The sequence below is a fragment of the Phaethon aethereus genome (assembly GCF_964289735.1).
Source record: "Phaethon aethereus genome assembly, chromosome: Z".
NCBI classification, from domain to species: domain Eukaryota; kingdom Metazoa; phylum Chordata; class Aves; order Phaethontiformes; family Phaethontidae; genus Phaethon; species Phaethon aethereus.
Window position 1 is genome coordinate 73313655 of NC_138577.1, and position 21439 is coordinate 73335093.

Below are 21439 nucleotides of genomic sequence, written 5' to 3' on the forward strand. Positions count from 1 at the left end.
CCTGGTGCCCACAGGTTGACTGTCGCCATGTGGAGCAAAGGAGCCTGCCAAAAACAGCAGGCAACTCACGAAGAGTACAAGGATCTTGTTAGGTCAAGCAGGGACAAAATCAGAAAGGCAAAAGCCCAGCTAGAGCTCAGTCTGGCCACAGTCGTAAAGGATAATAAAAAATGTTTTTACAAATATATTAACAACAAAATTAGCAACAAATATATTAACAACATAATTAACAACACAATTAACAACAAAAAGAGAGGCAAGGAGAATCTCCATCCCCTACTGGATATGGCGGGGAACATTGTCTCCAAGGACGAGGACAAGGCTGAGGTACTTAATGCCTTCTTCGCCTCAGTCTTTAATAGCCACTCCAGGTATCCACAGGATATTCAGCCCCCTGAGCTGGAAGACGGGGATGGAGAGCACAATGTACTCCTCATAATCCAGGAGGAAGCAGTCAAGGACATGCTAAACCACCTGGACACCCACAAGTCTATGGGGCCTGATGAGAACCACCCGAGAGTACTGAGAGAGCTGGCGAAGGAGCTTGCCAAGCCACTCTCCATCATTTATCAGCAGTCCTGGTTAACAGGGGACGTCCCAGAAGACTGGAGGCTTGCCAATGTGACGCCCGTCTACAAGAAAGGCTGGAAGGAGGATCCTGGGAACTACAGGCCTGTCAGCCTGACCTCTGTACCGGGGAAGATTATGAAGCGGTTGGTCTTGAGAGTGCTCACAGGGCATGTGCAGGACAACCAAGGGCTCAGGCCCAGCCAGCATGGGTTCATGAAAGGCAGGTCCTGCTTGACCAACCTGATCTCGTTCTATGACCAGGTCACCCGCCTAGAGGATGAGGGAAAGACTGTGGACGTTGTCTACCTGGACTTTAGTAAAGCCTTTGACAGCGTCTCCCACAGCATTCTCCTGGAGAAACTGGCGTCTCGTGGCTTAGACGGGTTTACTCTTCACTGGGTGAGGAACTGGCTGGATGGCCGAGCCCAGAGAGTTGTGGTGAACGGCGTTAAATCTGGCTGGCGGCCGGTCACAAGCGGTGTTCCCCAGGGCTCGGTTCTGGGGCCGGTCTTATTCAATATCTTTATTGATGATCTGGATGAGGGAATTGAGTGCTCCCTCAGTAAGTTTGCAGATGACACCAAGTTGGGTGGGAGTGTTGATCTGCTGGAGGGTAGGAGGGCTCTGCAGAGGGATCTGGACAGGCTGGATCGATGGGCAGAGGCCAACTATATGAGGTTTAATAAGGCCAAGTGCAGGGTCCTGCACTTTGGCCACAACAACCCCATGCAACGCTACAGGCTTGGGGAGGAGTGGCTGGAGAGCAGCCCGGCGGAAAGGGACCTGGGGGTGCTGGTTGACAGCCAGCTGAACATGAGCCGGCAGTGTGCCCAGGTGGCCAAGAAGGCCAACAGTGTCCTGGCCTGTACCAGCAATAGTGTGGCCAGCAGGAGTAGGGAAGTGATTGTGCCCTTGTCCTTGGCACTGGTGAGGCCGCACCTTGAATCCTGTGTTCAGTTTTGGGCCCCTCACTACAAAAAGGATGTTGAGGTGCTGGAGCGTGTCCAGAGAAGGGCAACGAAGCTGGGGAGGGGTCTGGAGCACAAGTCTTATGAGGAGCGGCTGAAGGAACTGGGGTTGTTTAGTCTGGAGAAGAGGAGGCTGAGAGGAGACCTTATCGCTCTCTACAACTACCTGAAAGGGGGTTGTGGCGACAAGGGTGTTGGTCTCTTCTCCCAAGTAACTAGTGATAGGACAAGAGGAAATGGCCTCAAGTTGCGCCAGGGGAGGTTTAGATTGGATATTAGGAAAAACTTCTTCACTGAGAGGGTGGTCAGGCATTGGAACAGGCTGCCCAGGGAGGTGGTGGAGTCGCCATCTCTGGAAGTGTTCAAAAAACGTGTGGATGTGGCGCTTCAGGACATGGTTTAGGGGACATGGTGGTTCTGGATTAATGGTTGGACTTGATGATCTTAAAGGTCCTTTCCAACCTAGTGATTGTGTGATTCTGTGAAAAGCTGGTTTTCACCTTCTCAGCTGCCGGCGCTGTCTCCTGGCGCTCCACCTCCTAAGTGGTGAGTGGCAGGAATGCGAGTGATGCAGGAATTGCCATCACACCAGTGGGAAACCAAACATCTGACCAGATGACGGCTCTAAATTTAAGGGCTTACTGCCGGGCCATGTGTGCGTTAATGTGCCCTTTTGTGACCAAGCTAAAGATAATTTTCCTATCTGAAAGAGCAGCTGCATTGTAAGTTGTATAAAGAGACTTCTCCGCTAATGAAGAGCAATCATAGGAGCATGATCTGCCCTGAGAGGATGGACAAAGCGGGAGAGATGTGACTTGGGGTATGGCTCTGATGCTCCACAGAAGCTGAGAAGAGGCCATTTATAGGAACTCAAAAGATGTTTGGCTCCTTGAAAAATCCACAGGTCTTGCTGCATTTTAATGGAAATGGCACTTGAGAGAATAGCTAAACTTTTTTTAAACTGTAGGAAAAGCCACTTTAAATTGTCTGGAGTTCATTATTCTCCTCAAAAATTGAGCCAAAAAAATGTAATTATACAGGCAGTGCTATGGAACAGAAGGAAACTTTCAGAAAAAAAGAGAGTTGGATACACTCTTTTGTGTTGTAGTGAGCGTATTTTTAACCCACCTGCGTATTTTAAACAGGCTGACCTTTGTAGGTCTACTACAGTCTTTTAGAACTGGCAGAGGTCCAGTTATGTGCGTGTGATTGTGTATGGCATTTTATATTAGGAGACATGGGACAAACCCCTGGGTCAGCAGGGATTATCCGGATAGGTCATTTAGTACGTTACTCCCACTTCTCTTCTTGAAGGGTTGGTTTAGGCGTGCAGCAACACTCAGGTCAGCCGCTTAGCTTGCAGCAGCGCGAACACGTGTTGTCTCAGGGAAGGTGGGTCACGAAACAGCACGTTTAACTGGCAGCCTCCTGAACACGGATGGATAATACTTCCTGATCTCCTTGTGGCTTTAAAACATGGGAAGGAGTGCCACGCACTGTAGCCTCATGGAGGTTTGCAGGGCTCAGAGGTACTCAGTGATGCTACAAATCTGTTTTCCAGTCTGGTGACAACGTTATCTGGAGTGCCGTGTGCCAGGGAGGTGTTACTGAGGGACTGTAAGGGCATGAGAGCTGCAGACTTTATGATTTGTGGTTTATTGTACTTCAAGGAAATAAATGCCTAGGACACTTTGTTAACATCTAGCATTGCTTGGGGAAAGACCTCTCTAGCCAGGGTCCTGTACAAAGTACTTCCTCAGGGCTGGCCTGTAAGTCTGTGATGGAGCAATGTGCCGCTCTCATCACCATGGGCCGTTAACTTGCATGTGGGATATGGACGGGGGGGCCCTGAGCAATCTGACCTGGCTTTGAAGTCAGCCATGCTTTAAGCATAAATCTTCTGCAACTCCGTGGTATTCACCATTCTCTGGCCAGCCGGGCTACAGTGTCATGTTTCATGTGTTCAGTGTTACGCTTCTTGTTTTCATTTCAGATCCTGTTTCGGCGTAACAGTGAGATTCGCAAGACTCCTCTAAGATGTCTTATAGAAAGGAGCTGGAAAAATACCGAGACCTGGATGAAGACAAGATCCTCGGAGCTCTGACAGAGGAGGAGCTCACAAAGTTAGAGAATGAGCTGGAAGAGCTGGATCCTGATGTAAGTAATTTTTACAGGAGATTTGCGAGGTGGTAAATCTCAGTTGTGGGGGAATGAGCTGCATTAGTAATCTGTATTTAAGTGGGATCCTTTGCAGAGCCTGTACTCAGTGCAAGGATGGAAGAGACTGGCTGCAGGTGAGCAGGAGCAGCTTTGCCATCGCAAGCACGGGCTATGCATGGGACTTTGTTTCTGTGATATTCCCCTACCCTTGCCCTGGCGTGCGTGCTCTGGTGTGACGAGCACTGCAGTTTGCAGCACTGATGTCAGCCCGTGCTGGGGTAGGGCAGTAAACATGCAGAAACTGGGTCTCTGCTTCTGATCAGGCCACCTTGGAGGGAATGTTTTGGGTTTTGTGGGTTGTTTGGGCTTTTTTTTTTTGTAGCAAACTTCAAATGGTCTGTATTTTCCTCCATTTAGGCAGAAATCCCAATCCCAGAGTTTTGAAAAATGGGACAATTACTTTTTAGTAACCTCCCAACATCAGCAAGAGCTGCACATATGCAAACACTAGGCCTGCTGCTGCCAAGCGGTGAAAGCTTTTTGGAGGCAACGTTGTCCTGTGCTGCTAGCACGGGATGTGCAGAGCCAACTGGCAGGGCTCTGGGTTACGGCAATGTTAGACGATGAGGCTGGGCACTGCCAAGTGAGAAATTGTTCCTGCAATATGCAATTAGTGTTTCTGGGGGAGATGATGGGCAGCATAGCTTGCATCATCAGTATTTTTAATAGCAACACAGGAAAATAATGAAGAGGTGGCAGGCTAGCTCCTGGGATTAAGCGTATGGGCTGATGGGCTGGTTACAGCTGCCTCAGAAGACACAGAGTCGGGCAGCGTCCTGTGAAAAATGCAGAAAATAATCGCAAACAACTGTCAGTACAGGTGTAGCCTGAATACAGGAGTTAAAGCATGAAGATTGCATGGTCACTTCTCACAGCATGAAGCCTGAGGAAGCAAGCTGTTTCCTATGCCTCCCTGCTTGTGCATTAGCACAGTTCTCCTCTGTTGCCCCAGTCTAATTGCTTCCTATTAGTCATTTTCCTTCACAGGCTTTTCACTGATACAGATTTAAATTATAATTAATTACTTTTATTAGGAAGGCATGGAAAAATCAGCATGTTGTTCAAAATCACCCTGGATGTCTTAAAAAGTAAATGTTGGCTTCTATCCAGCAAAGCTTTAAAGAACATGCTTAGTGTCAAATCTGGGAATAGTCTTACTGCTTTAAGGCTGTTCTATATTTAAATATAAGCAGGTGCTTACGTGCCATATGTGTCAGGCACAAAGCAACATCCCATGGTGGCTAATGTGACCGAATCACAAGGAGGCGGTTCAAAAAATGCTGAGGTTTGCAGGGGTTTTGTTCTGCAACAGTGTGACCTTCTCCATGAGACCCTGCCTGTGGTTTTGTGATGGATCATGAAAGGCAGAAGAGATCACCGCATCTCTCTGGTCTGCTCTGTGAAAGACCATGGGATTTCTTGTTGGGAAACTACAACTGATTCTTGCTGGGACGCATGGGGCATGTGGGGATTCAGACAGGCACATAGAGGGACGAGAAGATTGGTTGAGTTTAGCAGCTTGGTTGTGGTGCTGTGACTGTTGCAAAGAGGCAGCAGAAATAGTGAGGGTGTGGGAAGAGGCTAGGAGGAGCAGGAGGTGATGGCTGAGAGCCCCCGGTGGGCTGGAGCCGCTATTGCAGAGAAACATCCACTTGTCAGCATGGAAATCTTCTAGTGGAGCCAGCATTTGAAATTGGAGGGGGGAAGGCTCTTCATGTGTCTTAGATGATGGGGTTGGATGGAGATAACCTTTGACATAAGGACAAGCAAGTTGTGCAGTAATATGGAAGAAAGACAGTGCAATGAGTAAAGTAGAGAGAGAAGATTATTTGATGGATGGGGATAGTGGCCTGCAGAGATAACCTGTGTTTCTGCCCTCCATGTCTAGAATGCATTGCTGCCGGCAGGGCTCAGGCAGCGGGATCAGACGCAAAAGCCACCAACCGGCCCGTTCAAAAGGGAGGAACTTATGGCCCACCTAGAAAAGCAGGCGAAGGACGTTAAAGACAGAGAAGACTTGGTTCCTTTCACGGGTGAAAAGAGAGGTATGGTCATCCTTTGCACCACGCTGAGTGCGTCATGCTGAAGGTAGAATGGGTGCACAGCAGAAGGGTTGTTTCTGACCCATGTTACTAAGCACAACTTCATTTTGACTCCATCGGGCTGGTGGATCTGCTGTCTCTGCTGTCTAGCCCCAAGCCAGGCTGGCTAATGAACTGTGGTGTGCCCAAGGGGTCCATGTGCTTGGCGGTTTGGGTACCACCTGGTCTGTTGTTAAGTGATGGACAGAGGCTGTACCACTGTGCAGGCTCTTTCCGTCCCCACCCCACTGCAGCTGTATCAAGCTCTGGGGAAGACATCATCTTCTGTCCTCTATTGTTCCTCCTCTGCCCTGTCCTCCTGTGAGCTCTTCAGGCTGCTCTCTGTCTTCCACCATTGCCTTTCATGCTCCATCCCTACACTTTGAACTTCATCTTGGTATAGGGAAACTCCACAGCTCCCCTCAGCTGTGATGATCCCAACAGTTCCTGTCTAGTCTTTATCACCTTTTGACAACAACAGCCTCATTTCCCAGTCTCCTGCAGCTTGCATGCTTCTGTCTTCCTGCACCGTACCATGCCTCTTCTCTTTCCTCTCCTGCCATCTTTTCCTGTTCTGGGACATTTCCCATTATCCAAATGAGTTTCCTGCTCCTATTAGCACTCTGAATATCATATAGCATGGGATGTGGTCTGGTCATTCCTTGCCTCTGGGTCACAGGAACTTCTCGGCAGCTTTTTTTGTCTGTTGTGTCTCGCTCTGTACCATGGTACCCCTGCAGCAGAAGATCTGGTTGTATGCTGTTCACACTACTGGTTGCCCCACGTCAAAAAAGAAGAGCATGAAAATGTGGACATGTGAGCATGTTTCCCAACTGAGGTCTTTCTCAAAGCTGCCTCCTCACTGATCCACGTGGCTCTCTGAGAAAGAGCTTGTGTTAAATCTGTCCATTTAATAAACTTGAGGTGGTATATTTAGCAAAAAAAAAAAAAAAGACTTCTCCTTGAAAGAAGTAAATGAAAAGAGTAAATTGAGTGCCATCAGGAAGAGTGATTTAGCAACTTCAAATGTACCCTGACCCAGTGCTGGCTACCCCCCTGGCTAGCCCAGCAGATAGGAGCAGTGCTTCACAGGAGACGGAGGTATTTCAGGCATTCTGAGTCTTCAGATTCTGGTCTGAGCTAATTATAATTCAATCTGATGTGATCTCAATCATATTAAACATATTTTCACTTGTAACATGCTGTTGAACATTGACTGTGAGCCAGAGATGTAAATTACATATTCACAGTTGTGGCAGAGCTGGAAATAAATCACCACGATTGCAGTTCGGAGGGTGATTTTCTAGTTTGCTCTCCCTGGTGCTCTCCCTGGCCATGCTGCTGGACAGGGTAGGAGTTGGTGTGTTATATCATATCTCGCCCTCTCTCATAACATGCTGTGTTTTATATAATGCTGGTTTTGCATGCACCATTTAATATAAAGTTCAAACTTGTAATAAAGCATGACTGAGATATGAAACTTTCTAAAATTAAAGCCCAGAAGTTTCAATGACACTGAGATGTCAAAAGGCATTACTGCATGACACCAGAATAAGTTTGCCCTGTTTTTCCTATTACCTGCTGAACCAACCAGATCGTATATTCAGTTTGCTGAGCCGTGTGTCCAGTGGGACAACAGTTCCAGGTCTTCGCACTGAGCCAGAGCTGAGGGGGCCAGCCCTCCCCAGACATTTTGCTGCAGAGTACCCAGAGGTGCCTGGTGGTGCAGGCACACATAACACAGTCCCTATTTTTGTGAGAGCAGCTGTGTCCCAGGAGGCAGATTCCTGCCCTCTTCGTCAGGGCAGCAGCGCGCAGGCAGGAGATGGGCCGTTTTGCAAAAGGCTCTTTATATCAGCCTCCATTTCGTACCGGGGGAGCCTGAAGCGCAGTTGCTTCTTCCCTGAGGCTAAATTTAGCCCCTTCTGTTTCTGCACATCTTCCCTTTGGTGCCACTGGCTCTGGTTTCAGAGGGGGGACAAAAATAGTCCTGCCTGGCATGCCAGCCCAAGAGCTTTGCACTCGCTATCTCTCTGCAGTGATCCTGGACTGTTTCAGGCGAGGGGTCTGGGATCCCTCCTCCTCCTCCTCTCATCCCGCAGCAGCACTGGGTTTACCCCACAGGCTGCTCCCTGCCGTGGTGCGTTCAAACACTACGAGCCTCTCGCCTTCCTTTGGTGGCGGGGGCAGTCGCAGGTAGGTGGCCTGTTGTGAACTCGCAGACCTGACCGACTCAGTCTCTGCAAAGACATCCACCTGCCCATTGGTGGTGCGAGCAGTTAGAAGCTGGGCACAGCCATGCAGCGCCATGAACCTCGTCGCCTGCCCCACTCCTCCTTGGGATGCAGCCGGCTCCAGCAGAGGAAGAGTCGTGGCTTGCCCAGTGATCGTCCTGGGCAGTGAGATGGGGGAGTGCTGAGGAGCCCACAGCATTCAGAGCAGGGCTGGAGCTGCATTACTCGCTGCACAGCCCCGTGCCCACGTGGGCAGCCCCCATTAGGGAAAGGCCACAAGCAAGCAGCTGAGATGGCAGCTTTGTGTTACCAGCTGTACTTGTGGCTTTGCACCTTTGACTTATAGGGAAAAGACCTGTTCTTTGGCCTGTGCTCTCCCTGGAGATAGAGCACAGAGGTCTCCATCTGGCATGCCCTCTTTGTCTCTCCCTCCTGCCCAACTGTCCTTTGCAGCCAGACCAGCTGCTCCAAGCCTGCTCCTCCTTGCATCCCATGTGCTCACTGGATGACCGACTGCTATCCCTGCCTGCTGCCAGAGCCTCTCCACCACCTCCTTTCCACCCTCTTGACTAATGTGCCATCTGCCCTACCACTGTGCATTGCAGTTAGCAGCAGGAGCTGTCTCAGTGGCAGGACCAATCTTACACTGGATCCAGGCCACTGGCCCCTCTTGGACCATGTGAGTGCTGGAAAATCTCCATCCCTTTTATGCAGTCTTCAAAGAAGTGAATTCCTGCAGGGTCAGGCTGTGTGTGGCTTTCTGAGTGCTGTGCGTTGAACAATCATTGTCCTGTACAAATGTGCTGTTGGGATTTTGTAGATGCATCCTTCTGTGCAGGTGAAAGAGTCCAGCTCCACAGTTGGAGGCGTCTGGCAGGTGTCTCCTGGCTCACATCGCAGCAGGACTCAGACCAAGCTAATGGGAAGGCATTCAGTGTCTGCTCTGATTTTTCTCTAGGTCCTTGTGCACCTTTTGTCCTTTCCACTGTGCAAATCTCACCCCAGGGAAATGCGTCTGCATGGCTAGTTGTGAAACAGGTGCTATAGCTATACTGAGAGTGACCTCACTTTGCATTTATAGGAAAAGCTTGGATCCCCAAGCAGAAGCCGATGGATCCCGTTTTGGAAAGTGTGACTCTGGAGCCGGAACTGGAGGAAGCCCTTGCTAATGCCTCTGATGCAGAGCTCTGTGACATTGCTGGTAAAATAGTTTCACATGAATTGGGGGTTCAAATTGTTCAGCTACTAGTTTCTTTTTGTTTGTTCTTTTGTGGGAAATGAGCTATTGAGCTTTTTGCTGTTTATCTGAATGCTGTCAGTTTTGACAGGATTTATTTCTCTGTTAAAAAAGAAGTGTATATTTAAAGTTACTCTCAGCCCATGTGATTTAATCAAGGAGCGTGGACCAAAGCTGAGGAGAGAGAAGAAGGATTTATTAAGGGAACAAAGTGTTCTGTTTGATCTATTCTCCTGTCTCTGCCACTGAATCTTGCAAATTGCAGCCTGTCACCTTTAGGAGCACAGCTTTCTTCAAGCCCAACCTCTAGGAAACAATCAAGCAGACCCAGTGAGAATGTGGATTTCATGTGCAACCTATTAAAGGAGCTGTTGGGTTAGAGCAGTCTTTCAACAGATGCTCGGGGCTGCTGTTTGTTAAAGAGCTTTTCCAAAACATTTTAAAGCTACGGATTTCTTGCGATTTGTGTGGTCGGTCAGTTTTGTGAGTGTTGGCTCAGTGGTGAGGAAATCCAGCATTAAAAGCCTGGTGTACTTCATGATGACTGAGAAGCAGGTCGGCATGCAGAGCGAGCTGGATTGGAGGACAGAGCGATTGCAGGTGCTGTTTGAGCCCCAACAGCGTGCTCTTCACCAGGGTAAACAAGACCCGTGCAAACCAAGAAGGACTGGCCTGGTCCCTGTCTGAGGGGTTTACGCCTCCATGCGGGGTAGGTTGAAGCAATGTCCCATTGCTGCTTTCCAGGCAGTGTTGTCTGAGTGGAGGTGACCTCCTGCAAGACGCATTGCACTGCCACTTTAGAGATGACAATATTGGTATCTTGCTGAAGCCAGTGGCATGGACTTAGCTTTGTGACTGGGATAGGATACACCTTGGCCAGAGACGCGTATGAACACCCCTTTGGTGCTCACATGCCCCTGCTAGTCTAGCAGTCAATGAGTATTTCAGTGCTACTGGCTTCTTCTTCCAGTTCTGTCTCCTTCAGACTTCCATACTCCCTAGCAGTATCCTCCTTGCCAGAAGTCTGTAAGATAGCGTGTAGAATAACCACACCAACTAGACATCTTCCACATAATAATATCATATTCTGGCTTAGAAATGTGTTTCTGCATTAAGGCTTCCAGTATATGTGCCCTGGCCAAGCATTGCATCTTCAGGTTTTGCTTTTTTACTGTACTCCCAGAGTCCTATGAAGCCCTATCCTATAAACTCTCCCTTTCTAAGCTCCATATCTGTGCAGCAGTTATTTTCACAGAGAAATGCTGTTCAGGGCAGCTTGTTCTGCAATTGTTGGGAGAATACACTTGAAGTGGCAGCAAGAGAACTGATGTGATACAAGCTGTGCTTGTGACATTGTATTGTCAATATCTCAATATTGACAGTGACAGCATTGCTTTTCCAAGTTTGCTAAGGCTATGAAAAAGTTCCTGCCTATTTAGCAAGGCTCGTTGTTAGCCGTGGTGTCTTGGATCCCTTCCTTGGCAAGGCCAGTAGGATAGCTCTTGTGGGTGGCTCTCAGCAAGTCCTGGAAGGGCTCCTGTGCTTTGGTCAGCTGGGGAAGGCAGAAATGGGATGTCTTCGTTCTGCTTGAGTTCTTTTGGATAATACATATTAAGCACCAGAATTACAAACAGCAGCTCCCTTTTGTCTACCAGCACAAACTCTAGCCCCCAAAACCCCATGTGGTCATAACAACAGATCCTTCTCTCTGTCTGCAGTCCAAATATTCAGTCCTGGCTGGTGGAGAGATCTCATTGTCAGAGTAAGCTGTGTTTGGGGTGTATGTGTGTCCCCAAAATGCTGAGCCTGCAAATTACTTTTCTGAGCTGTGGTGCACTCCTGAAGATTTCATCTGTGAGTACAGGGCAGCGAAGAGCGCTGGCTCAAATACAAAGCAGCAAACTCAAAGTGCCCAACCTCACTCAGACTTTCAGACAGAGACTGCTTGGCTCTGTGCAGTCCAACTGGGGATGTGCTGGCGGGGGTGTAGGAAGTGGGTGGTGGTGTTCGTTGACCCTGTTTGCTGCAGGCTGTCCTGCCTGTGCAACCCAAACCTGCAGTCACAGTGAGCTGTCGCAATAACAGATGCCATCATGTGATGGACCTCAGGGATAGCCTTCTCTTGCAACTCCCAGCCCTTCTTGGCCAACCACGACTGAGCAAATGGTGACAGACTGGTGCCAGCCAAACATAAGAGGAGCCGCTCATGGGAAGGCAAACTGCCTTTGTGGTGGCATGTTTGAATTTTAGGGAGAGATTTGTCTGTTATTTAACGACTGTACTCATTCAGAGGTCAAGATTTGCTCAAATGTGTCTGTTTATAACAGGTATTCACGTGTCTGCATTTTTATTTAGAAAGTCATATAGTTATTAAAAAAAGAGTTGATTAAAAAAAGTTTATTTTCAAACATGAACTTACTGTGAGTAGCAGGGTTATTTTTATAAACTGAGTTTTCGCCCAAATGTTTCTAAGCTATTGGCTTCCCACTGCTCATTTGCAGCTGGTAAGAATGTCAGCAGATCCCCCTGGGCATGTTTCAATGCACATTTGCATATTGGTTTTGCAGTCATGAGCCTGAGATACACAAACTGGCAGAAGTCTGGCTTTTGGGCTCTTACAGTCTTTGAATTTTGTTCATACCATCACTTTCTGCATTTCAACTGAGCCAGCAGAGCTTCAGCTTCTCACAGTGTCAACTTCCAAGCATACAGAGATCAATTCAAAGCACACCACCACCACCACCCCGCTTGTTGTTGAGTAAAAACATGATGTGCGTCGCCACGCTTTGGATGACAGTCACCTCTTATGTTGCTGCCTGAGGGCTCGGTTTGGTTCTGTGTGCAGCACAGCTCATCTCAAAAACTGGATTGTCACAGCATGTGGCATATGCCCAGGTGAGCAAGGGCGATGAGGGTATGGAGGCTCCCGCTGGACTGGACCACTTACTTACTTTAAATCCTACCAATGGCAGGTTTTTTGTGTTTTATTGTCTTCCCCTCACTAGTTTTGCATGATGCTGAATCAAGCCAGCTACTGGGAGTACTTGGCTGTTTGTCTGTGGTCTGCAAGATGATGTTCCTCTTCTATGACTCAAGCTACATTGGAATGAAAAAGGGACAACATTTTATCCCTGTTGTGTATTTATGACAGCTGGGGGGCTTGGTACCACCTTTGTATGTTGTTTTGTGCTTGCACTGGTAAAGGTAATGCACTACGGACCCCCATCCTGGGCCACACAGCATGTATGTGTTTTTTCCTGGCTTTGAAGCCTACAATAACTCAAGTCATGTTCTCCTTTCCTTTTTCTGTAGCCATCCTTGGTATGCACACCTTGATGAGTAACCAGCAGTACTATGAGGCACTGGGGAGCAGCACCATTGTGAACAAAGAAGGGCTCAACAGTAAGTGATTTAGATTGTTAGCAGGCTGCAGTGTGTACCTTTGAAGCTGCTAGCAGAGGCAAATTAGGAATTATTTTTAGGCTGAAGGTTGGAGCCATGAATGTCAGAGCAGGCTGTAATTGCTGGGGCCACCTCTGGTGCACCCTTGCCCTGTGTGAGCCAGCAGTCTCAGCCGCTGCTCTGGCACCATCTGGGAGCTAGCACAGCCCAGGGAGCAGCCCCACGTCTGCCCTCCATCACCCAGTTTTGGACCCTGAGAGCGTGTGCTGCGCTGGTTGGCCCCAGTGCTGAGGAACATTTCTGGATGCATGTGAGCGTAGGTGGAGCTGAAGAGTGCTTGTTCAGTCTCTCATCTTGTGCCTGTTTGTTAGGTCATGCTTCCCTCCACCAACATGCTTCTGGAAGAGGAGAAACACACTTTCAGTTTCACATGTCTTGCTTTTCACTTGCAGGTGTGATTAAGCCCACACAGTACAAACCAGTTCCTGATGAGGAACCAAACTCAACGGATGTGGAGGAAACTCTGAAACGAATACAAAGCAATGATCCTGACCTTGAGGAAGTCAACCTTAACAATATTATGGTATTTGCTCCTTTCTACTCTCCTCTCTTAATAACAGGACCAAACATTTGATACACAAAAGGCAGAAACCAAGTCTGCTTTGCTGCACAGAGTAATACCATAACACCGTGTGTAGCCAGACAAGAAACACCAGTGCTTCCCATCTCCATTTTGGGCAGCAGGGGTTGTTACCTGCTGTGGGACAACAGTGTGGGGTTGGTAGCAGGAGGACTGTTCTAGATGCCTGGAAGAGCAGAGCTGTGTTAAGGGCAGTTTGGGAGACCTGACTCCAGCCTGTCTGGTTAAAGGCATTCTAGGTTGCTTTAATGGTTTAGTCAGGCACATTTGGTGGAAGGGCTGTTTATGTAAGACAAAATGGTGGGAGGAAAAAGGCTTCATAATCCTGACACTTGCCATGAAAATATGAAGAAACCTCCCTTGCAGGTAGCCCTGTCCATCTCCCACCCATCCCTTCTGTGGGATCTTTTTACTTCTTGTCAAAAGCAAATCAGGACGCAGCATCACATCTTATGTTGCCTCTGGGACTCATACGCATACTAAAAAATACAGTTTTCATTGTGTCCCCCAACTCCAGGACCCCCATTCTATGAGGTCCGTTGAATGATGACACATTCAAATAGCAAGAACGTGGTTAACTGCACATGCACATTAAAAGCACTTGTGCCATGCCACCTGCACCTTTCTATAACAAAAAGATTTTTACTTTCACATATTTGATTCTGGCTAGTGACCCTGAACATCCCTTGAAGACACCAGGCTGAGGGTCTGGCAGGCTGGCACTTTTTTTGTGTGTTGGACTCATGACTTTGGGACACGGTTTGGAGAACTGGGGAGTGGTGGTAGAGGTGGTAGCCTGCTGAGCTCTGTGTTGTGGCTCTGCAGATGGCTTTGACTGTCTCAAATGGTGGGATCCAAATGGTGTGGCAAGAAGTCCAAGCTGAGAATACCACTTAAAATTTTAGACAAGTGAAAATTTGTGCATCTGAAAAGGATATCTAAAGTGCTTGAGAAGTTAAAAATACGCATTTTCTAGGAACTCAGAATAAGCAGCATGGATTTATTTTCTGGGCTGAGACCTAGCATGGCTGATGGCCTGACTCATATAAAGCAGTCAGAGGTGTTTGTGGTTTGTACTACAAGGAGATCGTTTCAGGTCTCTCTGGATCAGGCCCTGTAGGTGGAAATTTTCCTGAACATGACTTGAATGTTCCTCAGTGCTGTCATTTGTGTTAAAAAGTGCAGGAGCGGTGCTTTGTAGGCTCATGGATTCTAGTTACATACATCCCCCCAACACTTGTGTTCACAAGTAGTTGAATTCTGGGCAATTGAATTAAATGGCAGAGACTTTGTAGCTTCAAATCAAGGCAGTGAGCTATCAGCAGAGCAGGAAATAGGATGAAGACATTGCTGTGCTCCTTAGGCCTTGCTGATTATAGCAAGGGAACTTGTAAAAACATTTATCGACCTCTTCCTAAATTACTTCCGTGCATTTGGTGATCCAACCTTAAGAAATTTGAAGTATCGTTTAAATGTATTACATATTCCTTCATATGGATGATGGCCTAACACAGGTTTTCTGCATTTCTTTTCACAGAATATTCCCATACCAACTTTAAAAGCTTTTGCGGAAGCGCTGAAAAGTAACACCTATGTGAAGAAGTTCAGTATAGTTGGGACACGGAGCAATGATCCTGTTGCTTTCGTAAGTACTGTTGGCTCATTGTCATAAAGTTGTGACAGCAGCTGTTCTTGGGCAAGGTGTTTTCAGAGTTACTGACTGACTACTTTTGTACCTTACAGTGCGTTTGGCATGTTCTGCACCTCTGGCGTTTGGTGCAGGTGCTTCAGTTTCGGGAGCACAAGTGAAAGCCAGGCAGGCTTCAGTTCCTTCACTTCCTTTTTCAGCTGCAGAGATTTCAGGATACAACCCTTTAATCCCATTTGGTCTCATATTCATTCTCAAGGACCATCTGGAAAAGGAGCAGGAGACAAGAACTGATTTCCTCGTAGCATTTTGTAAAAGCAGTTTGTCTCTCTTGATTTACGCTACATCAAGGCTACCCCATTTGTTTCTGTTGGTACAAAGCCGTACGCTGCTGTGTGCGCACACATCCTTCCCCTTGCACACGTCTGCTCTGGCTGTCTTCCTATATTCCTTTGTGCAGACCTGTGCAGAAGCAGGACTCTGCATTTCTTACGTGTGGCCTCTGTGCATGATAAAGGATCTTTCTGGCTGCTGCGAGTGGTCTTAAATATCGGTGGGGATGCAGAAAGGTGCTGAGCTGTTCTGCCTGGCTCTCATGCTACCTTCCAGGCTGCATCCTTGCACACTCCTCCAGCACCACTTCAATGAATTTTTGCTCTTCTTCACCCAGGCCATCCCTACCTACCTCCACACACAAATGTGTGCACCATTTCCTGTTAGAAAAAAACTTCTTTTTGGACTGTGAGTACAGCTCTCACATTCTTTCAGGAACCCTGGACTGGGGAATAAGCCTGTGCAGGCAGCACTGGCGCTGTTTGAGGGCCTCTGGGGCACTGTGCAGTGCTAGGGGAGCTTTGGAGCCAAATGTTATATGAGGGGGTGCAGGTCAACCCTCCTGCTTGGGCATCACTTTCTGGTCCTTCTCTTTAGTGATGTGGATGGGTCCTTCCATGCAGCTTATGAAACGAGATCATCAGGTCAGGTTGAGGGGGTTGGGAGCGTGCTAGCCCACTTCTAGACTTACCCGATAAGGGAAGCAAAAGTGATTAATGTGGTTGTGATGTCACTTGGGAGGACGTCTTGGATGTGGAGGACCTCTTGTTGTTGGAGACAGGTGCTCCTCTTTCTGCCTGCTGTGATGGGAAGCATCTCAGCCCCACACGGAAGGAGCAGTGCAGGCAGGGAGCCCATCAGGCAGGAGGCAGGGCTAACGCTGGGCAGCATCCCTGCCATCTCCATGCTGGTTTTAGAAGAGGGACAGGTGAAGCTGTCGCCTTTTGGGTTGGCTGTAGGGGTTTCTCCCTACGAGGTTTTGCTGTGGCCTCCAGCATGCTCATGTTCAAGAATCCCCCTGCAACAAGGGGGAACCCCCTTCACCGCTCACAGAGCTTTAACATCTGGGGGCAGTGAAACTGCTTGGCACACGTGGTCCTCCCAGTGTCCTCCGGAGGCAATGGCAGTTGAAGCCTTGCTGCTCTGGAGTGCTCTGCCCCTGCCTGTCTGACTGCCAGCATTTCCCACCCACCTCTGCCCACAGGCACTGGCAGAAATGCTGAAGGTCAATAACACACTGAAGAGCCTGAACGTGGAGTCAAACTTCATTTCTGGGTCAGGGATCCTGGCTGTTGTTGAAGCGCTCCAGGGCAACACATCGCTCGTAGAGCTGCGCATTGACAATCAGGTAAAGCGTGGGTGAACGGGAGCTCTGATCAACTGAACGGGTCCTGGTTGCAGGAAATTGAGTAGCTGGTCAAGGTGGAGGGTGGCAGCCTGCCACCCCTGCCAGATTGCTTTGGAGAGGTTTCAGCCCCTTGTTTCTGCTGCAGTTCCTGGGCAGTATCTGCTACTACCTACAGTAACTAACGAAGGCTGTGGCAGTGCAAGCAGCTTTCCGTGTTCCTGGTGCTGCCCTGGAGGGCAGTGATGTACTTGTCCAATATCACACCTTGCTTCCAGCTCTTGTGGGGACTTAAATGATAATGTATATTTAGTAAAACTTAAATTTTTGCTAGAATAAAAGGGAAGGAGGAGAGCTGTAGAGTGTGCAGTGCTACAAATGCTGTGGAAAGCTTAGCTCCTCCAGAAACCCACAGGGTAGTAGTGAAACACCTGAGCTGTGTTTCAGGGAGCTCAGGGGCAGGTGACTGGGAATTCAAAATCATAGTTTCTCCAGATCTCTCTTAGCTGCACATCTGTCCAAGATACAAAGTTTCTGGGCAAGAGGACTTGTGGGAATGTCTGCTGGAGGATTGGAGCCACTGGGTTGTACCAGGAACAGGCCAGCAGTTTGTTTTCCCAGCTCCCACGTCAGAAATGCCAAATGGACCAACAGGTCCAAAGGAGGGTGGAGACAGCAGATCTATGTGCTTGCTCTGACCTGACCAGCTTGCTTTTCTGTTTTCAAAAGAGCCAGCCCTTGGGCAACAAAGTAGAAATGGAAATCGCAAACATGTTGGAAAAAAACACCTCCCTGCTGAAGTTTGGGTACCATTTCACTCAGCAAGGTCCCCGGCTCCGCGCCTCCAATGCCATGATGAATAACAATGACCTAGGTGAGTCAGTCTGTCTACAAGCCAGGGAGCATGGGAAGGTCCTGTGGGCAATTCCTGGTGGGAGAAGGGCAGAACTGCTCACTTGAAGCAGTTCACCCAGCACTGGTGGATGTGCTTGAATTAGAAACCAGCTCTTGAAGGGACTGATGATGTCTTGCCCCTCAAAGGGGAAAGCAGTCTTCACTGACTGGTTCCCTAATGCAGCTGCTGTTGGCCAGGCAATGGGTTGTGCTCCAAACCTGGAGACACTGTGCAGCTAAAACTCCAGAGAAGCAGCAATGTTTTGGGCAGTAACAGTGGGTCTTGTTGGGAAGGAGCAAGAGCTGTTAACATGCTTTGGTACGGCACATTATACAGCATGTGACACATGGGTTATGAGCCACTAGCACTTTTGATTCCTGCCAACTGCTTGTCTTCCTCCAGCTTCATTCCCACTTTAACAAGGAGATGAAAAGTAGTAGAGTTGAACTTTGATGGCAGTGGGACTTGGCCCATCTCCTTCAGCAAAACAAATTGGAAAGTGTTTCCAGGGAGAGGTAGGAAGCCATATGGCTTTGAGTTATCTTTATACCTTCAATGTAGTGATCAGAAGTGCTTGTGAGGCATAATGTGGGCAAGTCTGCAAACTGTCATTACAGCTGACGCATGCGGGCAGAGGCTTTCCATTGCTTGGCTACAAGCTGCCGTAGAGCACTGGAAATCCGTCCAACAGAGCAGTATTGAATGCAGCAAACGTACCAGCCACACTGTACTCAAGAGCTCCTAACTGCATAGGCAGGGTGGTTACAAACATGACAGCACCAAACTCCTTCTCAGCAGTGGCAGACGATATATCTGGGAGGAGTAAGAAAGACTTTGCAGATTGTCCTTTTTGTACATCAGGAAGAACCCCTCTCCCGGGCAGGTGGGGGTTTGCAAGACTCAGAGGGACAGAGCCAGCAGCTGCCTGGACCCAGTGCTAGGCAGAGCCTTGCTGCGAGCCAGAGGTTGGGTTGGCAGCTCCCAGGGACACCCGTGCCTCCACTAGTGCTGCTGGCTTCTGCCAGACACATCTAGAAAGCAAGGGCTAACAGGCAGGGTCTGGGAAAAGACCTAACATAAAAATGCCATCTGTGAAAAAATGGTGGAAACTGGAACCATGTATTTTAATCTGCATGTGACTGACCACAAACAGGGTCTTTCTGTCCCTTCATGAATCAACTTCAGGTTTAAAAGCCACAGAAAAACAGCTTTAAGTGGCTGCCATATTTAGACAGATGATAAATATGTTGTGTTTTAAAAATAAATTAAAAAAATCAATCTTTCCTCATCCAGTACTGTGCTCCTAGGAAGCACGGCCAAACATAGAGGTATGTGACAGTTCTTCAGGGACCACACAGAATACTCAGTATTACAGTTCACTGCATATTTATTCTGCCTGTGGCTGCATTCCTGGTCACTAGAGAACTGCACCGGGAAAGGCTTGCTATTTTTTGTCCTTTGGAACAGAGCAAGGTTTTTAATGACCGTGCAGCACCTGGCGTTCAAAGTAACCAGCTGGAAGATTCTAATCTAGTGTTTAATTGTTCCTGCTGTTAAGGGGAGGAATTCACAACCTGCCTTCCATGTAACAGTTGTGCATTTTGCCTCTTTGACCATTAAGATCTGCCTTTTTTGTCTGATTTGGCTCTTGTTTGCAGCTCATATTCATCGATCTGACAGTCTCTGGCAATAGCATCTCAGCTCTACACCTGGACATTGTATAAGTATAGAAAAACTTTATTTTCCTCCCTGGCAGCAATAGCTCTCTGCTTGTGCTCTACTGTAGTGCTCTTGCCTACCATCAACCTGATGCTACCAGAACTTGGTTTTAGTCCTATAGCTTCTGTTCTCCAAGATGCTCTATATGAACCAATTATGAAGGCTTTTACATTCATTCTCATGAGCTAACTTCTGCATCCTCTTTATACTTTTCTTTTCTTTTTTCCTCCCGCACATTTCTTAAAAAGTCATGAGTGTACCTTTCAGAGCTGTAAATCAACTTTAAGAGTAGATATAAGACTGCTTTGACTATGTTAACCATGATCAGAGGGCCAGAGGCTAAACACTTAAGATAAGAAATGACTGAGAATTATTTTAATTTGAAAGGGCAATTGAGAAAAACTAGCAAGAAAGAACTGTGGCATCTGTCTCCTGCTGTCTCCTGGCCAAAGTCAGATTATAAAGACAAACTGTATGAAGTGTAATTGACTGTAGAATAAGGGAGCTAAGGCTGAAAGTAGCTTCTGGCCTTAAAAATTCATAGGGAGAGAAACCTCATCTTACCTTCCTTGATTTTAAACTGTACCTGCTGCTTAAAGCAGGAATTCAGAAGCTGATGCTATCCTGTTTCTTTCCTGGCAGAAAGTTATGTCTCAGCTCCTTTCCACAGTGGGTAAGCCAAGCCTGCCATCCATGTCTTCCTGTTGCATGACTGACTCCTTTTCCTCTTCTTTTTCAGTGAGGAAGAGAAGACTTGCAGAGTTGAACGGGCCTATTTTTCCCAAGTGCAGAACTGGAGTGTAGTTCCTGGCTGTGGAGGTCATTCCCGGTGATCTGTGCTACACTGTGGAAATTGAAAGGCAATAAGTGCCTTTACAGAGTATTTGTGGTGCCTCAGTTCTGTTTTATGCGCTAGCAGTTTAAATTAACTAGTGGCTGTAGTGAAAGATTTTATCCAGTAGGTCTGTTGATGTTTTCTGTAGAGTTGGAAACTATTCAAGCCAGTAACAACCTGCCAATTTTATGCAATCTCAGTTTAAAGTACATCCCAGTGTAAAAGTGACTCTTAATTAACTGGGACCTAATTTTTCTATAAACTTCCTGCACGGTGTTTCATACAGTTAGGATGTGGTATGCATGACTGAAAGGTAAAACTGTTCCACACAAATTACAGAAGTATTAAAAAAATACTTTATTTTTTTTCTAAATTGATCTCAAGTAACTAAAGAGGAGCAACTAGTTTAACAAGCACTTCTACTATCTAAAAACATGGTTAATTTCAAGAATTATTAATTACAATTTTTTACCGACATTTGCTGAGTCACTTAGTTGGAAATGCTGTTTCAAATGCATCCCTGTGTTTCTTAGAAAAAATTGATCCCCACCCCCTGATTAAATGGAATGTAAGGCCACCAATTATAAAAGAGTCTCAAAAATTGAGTGGTTTAGGATGGGTTAATATCCTTCTATCCTATGCATGTCTGAAAAAAGCAGTCACCTTTAGACCTGTGATGCAAATTCTAACCCCATAGAGATGGCCAAACTAATCAGACCCCTCCCTTCTAATCCCCTCTCCCTTCAGTTGCCTAATGTTAAAAGCATGTGTCCAGATATTCACTGGAAACAAGTCAAATTCCCTCTCTTCACTGTTTTGTCTAGATGACCATGTCCGTTAATTAAATTTGTTCTGCTAGGGATTGTTTCTTTTACTGCCATCCCGAATGCCTCCATAAATGCAACAGTTAAGTGTTGTGCCCTAGAAAAGCTGTTAAGTGAAATACCCTAACTCTGCACTTACACTGCATACAGTCTGACAGCTTTTTGTCAGACAGTCTACTACCCGTCATCTACCCTAGGAGGAATCCCCCACAGGCTTGCGTAGCTCCCAGACATGCAGTGGACTGGACCCAGCACTATCCCATCCAAAACTCCCTCTATTAACATGGCTGGGATCCTGCTTGGTAAGAAGAGTTTCCTGGCAGAAGCACTGCCATACTGAAGCCATGTTCTTGGTCTGATGACAACATGTCCTAGAAAATGTTCTCACTTCCTAGAAACCTGCCTGTACACATCTGTTGAGAGTGAAGTTTTGCAGCCTTTTACACATATCCCAGCAAAAGTCTCACAGATTTCTTTCGAGCTTGTGC

At 47.5% G+C, this 21439-nt stretch overlaps 1 protein-coding gene across 1 annotated transcript; it reads left to right on the forward strand.

The window, feature by feature from the left end:
* Positions 1–3575: 3575 nt before the first annotated feature.
* Positions 3576–20220, forward strand: TMOD1 (tropomodulin 1; the record flags this gene model as incomplete). Its single annotated transcript, XM_082013058.1, has 9 exons — positions 3576–3695; positions 5647–5803; positions 9155–9274; positions 12623–12712; positions 13165–13295; positions 14890–14997; positions 16538–16681; positions 17408–17552; positions 20032–20220. 9 exons carry the CDS (start codon positions 3576–3578, stop codon positions 20094–20096), a joined length of 1080 nt encoding a protein of 359 aa, XP_081869184.1. The 3' UTR covers positions 20097–20220.
* Positions 20221–21439: the final 1219 nt, after the last annotated feature.